The sequence below is a fragment of the Clavelina lepadiformis genome, chromosome 3 (assembly GCF_947623445.1).
Source record: "Clavelina lepadiformis chromosome 3, kaClaLepa1.1, whole genome shotgun sequence".
In the NCBI taxonomy this organism is placed as follows: Eukaryota; Metazoa; Chordata; class Ascidiacea; order Aplousobranchia; family Clavelinidae; genus Clavelina; species Clavelina lepadiformis.
In genome coordinates, this window is record NC_135242.1 from 8,266,715 (window position 1) to 8,275,053 (window position 8,339).

Genomic DNA, 8,339 nt, shown 5'->3' on the forward strand with positions numbered 1-8,339 from the left:
AAGCATCTTATTAGTGTTTATACTCAACCATTGGTAACACCTACTGAGGTCTGACTTGGCCGTATCTCTTTGGATATTATCAAACGACAGGCAGGCCCAATACAGACGTTTTCATATTAAAATTAGATTAGCAAAAATGTTAGTTTCTTCCAAAGCCTTTATTTATTTGAAGAACACGATAATTTTTACAATATTTTGAAATTTCATTTATTCAGGTGTTTTGTACAGCACAGTATGTTCAGTGATTTTTATCGGCCAACATCAAATTGACTGGAGTTAGGGCAGCCTGATGGATTATGATGTAAGTCAAATATGTGTTAACATCAACAATCGTTGCAACTACAGCTCAGTATCATTTGAAGCAACACTAGCATGCAGTATCAAAATTTAACCTGAAAATACGCTTACCGATTGTGAAAAACAACCAAAATATCTCCTGTTGCCACTTTGTAAGTGGTAACACACAAATTTCTGTACTTTTTTATGCGGCTTTCATGAGGTGTTTTACCTATGGCTACTATTCTTTTGATACAGTAACACATATTAAATACTTGAACATGGGAATTTATTAAAGCACAGTATAGAGGACAATATTTAAAATAACTTTATTTAATAGTGTTCAAGATAAGGATGTGCTGTAATATTAATTAATTGATGACTAACTTTCATCTTGATAAGTTCTTGGCCAAGATGAATTACATTGAGTAATAAAAGTTTTTGCAAAAACATACATTTGCTCAGCTGCACTAGTAACATATTTAATAGCCTTAGCGTCAAACGAAAAATTAATTAATCATATGTCACAAGCATTCACCAGGCCATAATTGTGGGGGCAAATTAGTGAAAAAGTGCTAAATAAAAAATAATGCCAACATCAAAGTATGGCGTCAGCTAAAAGAACACAAAAATTAGCAGAGAATGCTTGAAAGAGCAAACGGTAAAAAAATTTAAACCAGTTGTTAAGTTCCGAAGACAAGACTAATGAGTACCATTTTCATAAATTTTAACAGCAAAATGAATGCATCAATTTCTTTCGACTGACACTAAATGGTCTTCGTTTACAATTAAGACATACTACTATAAAGTTACATAATAAAAACATAAATGGATGTAAACACAATGTCACATTGAATGTGCTGGGCACTTCTCCATCTGGATGTATTCAGAATCCATAGACACTTTCATCACTGTATGCGATGTATAGGAAAGAATCTTCTTCATGGTGGTCCTGATTAATGCAGAAAATCAACAACAATCCAATAAAATAACACACACATATTTGATGTTGCTTAAGCCAGGAATGATGTTAAGATGGATTTTTCTTGTATACCTGGTAGAGCTGACCCATAGTGGTGCTAGTTGGTGGGATGACATTATTCACAAAGAAGAAAAGTGCTTCTTCAGAACGAAGATGAATTCTTTTTCGAATGAGGAAATAAAATTGTCCAACTAACAAAAAACATTATCTTAAAGAGACTGCTCATCAAATGATAATAAACTTAATATGTAAAACTCATCTAACAGTATTTATTTTCTATTTTTTTTTAGTTTATCCTCGAGTTTCACTTCTGCATTCAACACAGATTTTCTCAGACAATCATACAATCACATGACAATTGCAACATTTAAACCAACGCAATAAAACAGGAAGTGAAAACGGCAACTGATAAAATTACTATCACTTCAGTCAAATGCTGACATTGGCATTAAGCAGTGGTTTCGAATTTAGCACAAAAACAATGGTTTGGCAAGTAAATCTGGTGCACTACTTTGCAAGCCATCATACATAATCAGCAAAACTAATCTAGCTCATTCAGTTGTTCTATTATAGAAATAGAGGCTTCTATATATTAATTATTATACATACAGGCATACATCTAATCCAGAAAACCTACCGTAGTTAACAGTTAAAACCTAGTTGTTAAACAATTTCAGCTCTGATGGTAACCCTTTGGGTTTTGAGTAATCAGCCGAAGTAACGAATGATTTGCAACAAACACAAATATTCACCAATTTTGGAATATTAGTTTAAATATTATATTTGTGGTGTTTATATATTATATACCAGCAAATCAAAAACGTCACATTACCTGTAAGATCAGATGGAACCAAATATTTCTTTTTATCAAGATCACCAATTCTAGCTTTCATTGCTTTTTCGACTATAACCTAAAGCAAATATATAAAGCACATAATGTTTCGCATTGAAATTCAAATATAAGTAAAATAATTTCCAAACATGTGGAATGTGGATTATCTCATAAGGAAAAAATGTTTTATCGGCATGTTTCAATTGGTGGCCTAGTTTTACTTCGTAATTTAGCAAAAGTAGTAAACCACAGTTCTATTAAATTCTGAAAAGTGACTATTTCACAGGAAAATGGTTATCGTAATTTTAAAATGACACTTGTGTAATCGTTTTTTGGCAATCAAAACTTATAAAATAAGTTTACGGTTATGCAAATTGTATACAGATATTTTTATTCTCGTTACTTGGAAATTTTTTTGATTTTAAGTGAATTTTTTAGGTTGCTGTGTACTAAAGTAATCTTCTAGACGTCATGTAACCAAAAAAAATAGAAAACATACTTCACCGAAACAAGGCTGAGCTTGTTAAAAATACAGTAAAACAGGAGAGTAGTTCTAAAAAAGATAAATAAAAGTTAAAGAAAGTCGTTTAAGGTTAAATTTGGCTTTATTCAATTAGGTATCATAGTGCTCAAGCTTGTTTTTCTGCATTTTCTGATAAATGTCCTTTTTTTTTATTTATAGTTTTTTTTAGTCTTACCTGTCACAGTTGGCACTGTTCAGCAAAACTATAAAACAGGGGCGACTATTTTACTCAGAAAAAGCATAACAAGGACAGAGTAGGGTGCAAAATAACAGCCTTGAACAGCAAAATGTGATAGTTGCACTAACACCATCACCACGGAGCCAACATTTATGCTTAAATTGGATCAGAGTATTATACTATGAGTTAGATTTAAATTTAATCAAACATTTTTGGGTTGAGCAATGGGCATAGATTAGTTTGTGCTAACTTTCTGATTACGTTTAGCCGAAAAGCTGGTTTCGAATAGCCCTACCTGATCTTTTTTAGGTGAAGCAGAGGCAACTAATTTGCATAATGTTTTTGCCCGCACCACATTAATATGCGTTTCATAATTAGGAAAGTCTTATCGAGAATCTATGTTTTGGGTACAGTGCTGAGTACTCTAGCCCAAAGCTTCTCAAACTATGGGTCGCGACATCCTTTGGGGTCACACAATGTAATTTTAGGGCGGTGAAACAAATACAACTTTTACAAATTAAATTATCTTTAGTTCATTTTTTATTTGCTTTACTGTCTCCATTACGTGGTTCTTTTTATTACGTATGTAGAGTTACTTTTGTGGATTGTGTTTATTTATATGATTATGCCACAGACAAAAATACCACTTGAAATTTGTAATGGTTGTAATGTATTGTTTATTGTTTTAATATAATTAAGGTATTGGCTACCAAGCAAGGGGTCACAGAACAAAAAAGTTTGAGAAGCTCTTTCCTACCTTATAAGGAGGAAAAATAGTTAGCTAAGAAATTTTTTTCTGACTATCAAAGCTATGTTTCAATAACCAAATGTTTGGTGACATGCCGGTTACACTTTATAGACTGACTAAGTGTAACAGGAAAAATCGTAAAAAAATATTTTTTTCTGGTTACGCAACTTTCATTTCCAGTGGAAATGTAGCAGTCAAAATGTTATCTTTGGAAATAAAGAGATAACAGCTATGGGAGCAAAGAGTGCAACATGGGACAGACAAGCAGAAGTGAGATGAGAAAGCCGAAAATGTGAAACTAGATATTAAAGGAAATTAGAAAGTGTGACATGGGGTAGATTTCTGAAAACACCTCAAATATGACATAATAATGCATTTTTCCTATTTAATTTGATCACTGGTGATTTGTCCCGCCAGTTACCAGTATTAAACTGCAAAACTTTTTAAGTAAATCCAAAGAATGGATTCGACTCTCGCGCATTATAAGCCACTTCTACTTCGGTAAATAACCTTCGTAATAATAGGCCTAATGAAGTCAATGAATATGAAATGAAAGAATTATTTGCTTTCAAGCTTTTTGTACAGTAAGTTGACGATTACCATGTCCTCAAATATGTCCGCCAAATCATCTTTCGTGAATAGTACTTGTTCTAACTATGCTGAGAAATTCGTTTTACGTTTACTGTTTAAAAAGTAGGTAAAATCTTCTTTTTGTCACCTCATAAAAAGGATTGTGATAATGCATTACATAACTACACAACAACGATAATGTTGTGCCGATCTTATGCTCTCACAATAGGGAAAGACCCAACTTTCAATTTGAACTGGTCCAATTTTTTCATTTTCTTTTGAAAAATCGACTTAGAGATAAATGTTTTTCACATTAATATGCTAAATCTTATAGCAACATTCCATAGAATATTCATAAGTTAGCTGACAGAAATTAGACAAAGCTTTTCTACATACCGGTACTCGGTCCGGATACTTCTTTCTAATTTTTTCTCCTTCAGTACGTCTTTTGTCAAACGTGTGTTCTTCTTTATATTGCCACTTCATTGCAGTATTTCTCTGAACTTATGCTTATATTACTACACCGTTATTATAACAGATACTGCAAATTATAACGCAAAACATGATGTTTTCAGCACATATGATTAAAATGCACTGTGGCCATACATTTAAAGCTACAATATCCATATAAATTTTGTGCTTGCAAGCACCATACTTTCCACTGTATTCCAAATATTTTTCTATTCAAAGCTTATATATTTCATGGTTCACCCTAATTTAAATTAACATAGCAAATTAAACCTACTTTAAATTTACCTTTTAATATAAATTTAACTTTAATTAAACCCTATATAACTAAAATCAACTTTTTGTATGACAATTCTGTTAACCACTTGTCTTTATTGAGCTGCGTGATCTACTTATGGTGAAATAGTCACTCTGTTTTTGCTTATGCAAAGCTTGATAGAAGAAATTAATTCACCGAAAGCGGGTCACACAACCCGTTGTTAAAGATAAGCAGTAATAGGAGCAACAACAAATCATAGAAAATAGTTTTGAATGCACAATTTTGTCTGAAGAAATAGTGACAGTCAAAAAGTTAACACTTTTGACCTAAAATTAAAGCTAACTGGTAAAAGACGTAAAACCAGGGCTCTCACAAATGAAAACCAGAAAATTCCTAAAGCTATGCCAAAAAATCCCTAGATGGCATAAAAAATCCCTAAACCATAATTAGCGCGTTATACTTGTATGTTATCACTATGGCGATTATTTTTTGACCTAAAAATTGAAAATTTTGACATTAAAAAACTTTTTTTTGACAAATTTTGACATATGAAGAACTCAAGTAGTTAAATTACGCATTATTGTACAAAAAGTCAAAATTTATTGTAGTAAAGAAGGGCAAAAATCTGAACACAGAATTAGCCTATTCTGAAAAGGGAAATGAGCTAATTACAAATCATTGCCAAAAAAACTGCAACTAAAATACAACAAAAACTGTTCAATACATTTGTCTAAACTAAAGATACATGAAGTTATTGAAGTATCTGAAGCAAAACCGAAGCAAGAGAAGATTCACAATAAGTAGACAATGGGCCATTTACAACAGTATAAAGTAGGCTACAAGGTGTACAATGTAAAATGACAAGTTCACCTAGGCAACAGTGCAACCTCCACAACACCACGACAATGCAGTTTTTAGACAATTTTGACTTTTTAAACAATTTTTGACCTAACGCTGTAAATTTGACAAATTTTTTACTTGTTTTGACAAGTCAAAAAATAATCGCCCTACTTATCACATTACCTCAAAGATGGCTAGTAGGGGTACATATATATATACAAATGACAAACAAATTAACCTTGCTTGCATGCTAAAAGCGAAATCTTAATAAGTACTTTATAGATACCTATCAACAATTCCAAAAATCCCCAAAAAATCCCTAGACCATCAAAATCCCTAGACTTGTCCCTAAAAGAGGCTAAAAGTTCCAATTTGGAACTAAATCCCTAAAAGTGAGAGCGCTGCGTAAAACTGCAGTTACAAGCGAGAAACTTTTTTCTGTTAACTGATGACTCTGCCATATTCAGAGTGCAAAAGTACAAAAACCCAAAAAATAGGTGGGTAATAAAAAACGTTAGTTAGAACGCATAGTCTTGTTCCAGTTTTTGGTACGGTACTAGTATTTATCAATTGTAAGAACGGTAATCTTTCTTGTGGAGCTAGCCTATTCTTCATAGCCTTCCAGGTGCAGCCTTGCCTTTCATGCCAAAACGGTCTAAAATTTTGTTATCATACTTAATGATCTGTAACCAATACAACACTCATGCAATTAAGCTAGCCCTATACAACTAAACTGCTCAATAAACCATCGTTCCCAATCCTTGCAGCAAGCAAAACAAGATCAGCTGACCTTATAACAAGCAATAACAATAATAGTAGCGTTAAAAATATTCATCCGCCTAAATAGCACATCTTAACTGGATTAGAGTACATGACGTAGCAGAAAATACATAAGTTTTAACCTAAGGATTCTCGGGTTTACTTGATGCAAAAATAAACAATTTATATACTTTACATTAATGTGACGTTAAAAATGTTTGTATGTCTAAAATTAAAAAAATATTTGTTTCATGTGATTTACTTCCTCTTTGAAAAAAATTCTTCCGAAATTTTTGGGAAATAATTTATGGGAAATAACCATACAGAATTTACCAAACTGCTGTTGTGTAAAATTTGTTTCCCGTTGGATATCTTCTCGTGAAGGTATGCTTTTAAAAAAGGAATAAAGCTATCACGTGATAAAATGCAAATAAAATGCTTATGCTTGCAATTACACAATAAAACAGAGCTGCTTTACTCAAGAAAAGTACTTGACTTAAGTACTGATTTTCCAGTAGGATACTCGAGTGTACTTGATTGGTTTTAAAATACTTGAACTGGTTCTTCTTTACCGTGTTTTATAGTTTATTTTGTATTGGCATAAATTAACCTTTTTTTGAAATAGCCTTGCCAAATTATAATCTTAAGCTACCTACAGTACAGTAGCCTATGACCGGTGGGTCGCCTTAAGGTTTTTCTTTAACTTTTTGATCAATATTACTATGTTAAAAAACGGAAGTGTTGTAAGGTAGGTACGCGATGGTTTCGATTGACAGCGGACTTAGATTACAAAGGAAATGAAGAATTTTTCCGTAATCTTTATGTTACCATAAAATACTTGAGTACCGTTGTTGAGTAGGCCTACTTGGTAGGCTATTTGCCGCACTTGTACTCGGATATTTAAGATATATAAGTACTTGTACTTGAGTAGTAAAATAAATGCTTGTATACAAATCTGCTATAAAATAGTCCACGGTACGGAAGCCAAAAATGCACAAACGCAAAAAACATAGCCCAAACAAACAACTCAAACTGTGGGTGGCATAGCTTGTAGTAACTGGTAGTGGCTTTAGGGTGAGGCGTGCGAGGCAGTCACCTCGGTCCACCGTTTGTGTATACGCACTCTAAAAGAACAAACATCGGATACGAGTGCTATTGTTAACTATTCACAGTTTTTCAGGCGGGGAGTCATTCACTAGTTAATGCTGAATAGCTGTAGGCCTATAAACTGTCTTTAGAATAGGGGAAAGTTGTACAAATCGAACCTCGCTCCGTATGAATTGGCCACCTCCTGCTTTGAGATTACTTTCGTACAGTTTGATGCTTAAACGGTCACGTAATTTGAGACATTATGCCAAGCCGGAAAAAAGATGTGTTCTCTCCTGGCAAGGCTCTGAGGTATCAGACGCTCGATAGCAACAAAGAATTAAAGGATGTGAGATCTTGGTGGCCATAAAACAAAATTTAGGGAGCGAAAAACTGAGAAGATATACACAAAAAATCTCTGGCCGTTTTTTGAAAGAAAAGCAAATTTTATGCATTTTAGACAATGTAAATTCAAATTTTTACGGGGGAGCTTGACCAGGACTCCCTTAGGATAGATTACTACGTCTCCCGTAATTTTGGGGTCCACAAACTTCAGTCGCGCATTACCTCGGCTCGCCCCCTCCAAACCTAAAGCCACCACAGCTAGTAACATTACCGCTGCCAACAACATAATTAATTAAATCATTACCTGTATAGTCGTAGCCAAATCATCAAACTCGAATCGGTAATCAAGGCATCTTTCAAGACATGAGTCTTTTGGAAGAAGCGACTCGAGTCATTGCGTCTCTGATCACCTCGAGCCTACTTTTAACCGTTATTGCGTTCAGTCGCATCTTGCCTATTTAGTCGACTCGGAA

At 33.5% G+C, this 8,339-nt stretch overlaps 1 protein-coding gene across 1 annotated transcript; it reads right to left on the bottom strand.

Annotated features, from left to right (window-relative positions):
* Window positions 1-548: 548 nt before the first annotated feature.
* LOC143450879 (gamma-aminobutyric acid receptor-associated protein) lies at window positions 549-4,668 on the bottom strand. The gene is made up of 4 exons (XM_076951624.1): window positions 4,506-4,668; window positions 2,091-2,169; window positions 1,331-1,449; window positions 549-1,228 (listed from the first exon to the last, which is right to left on the bottom strand). The coding sequence occupies exons 1-4, from the start codon at window positions 4,593-4,595 to the stop codon at window positions 1,163-1,165; spliced, it is 354 nt and encodes a 117-aa protein (XP_076807739.1). The 5' UTR covers window positions 4,596-4,668; the 3' UTR covers window positions 549-1,162.
* Between the last annotated feature and the right edge of the window lie 3,671 nt (window positions 4,669-8,339).

Excerpts from the sequence above, each read along its gene's own strand:
- LOC143450879 (XM_076951624.1), bottom strand. The coding sequence starts at position 4,595 with ATGAAGTGGCAATATAAAGAAGAACACACGTTTGACAAAAGACGTACT. Across the intron at positions 2,170-4,505 it reads AGTATCCGGACCGAGTACCG|GTTATAGTCGAAAAAGCAAT; the intron begins GTATGTAGAAAA and ends TATTTGCTTTAG. Across the intron at positions 1,229-1,330 it reads CTATGGGTCAGCTCTACCAG|GACCACCATGAAGAAGATTC; the intron begins GTATACAAGAAA and ends TGCATTAATCAG.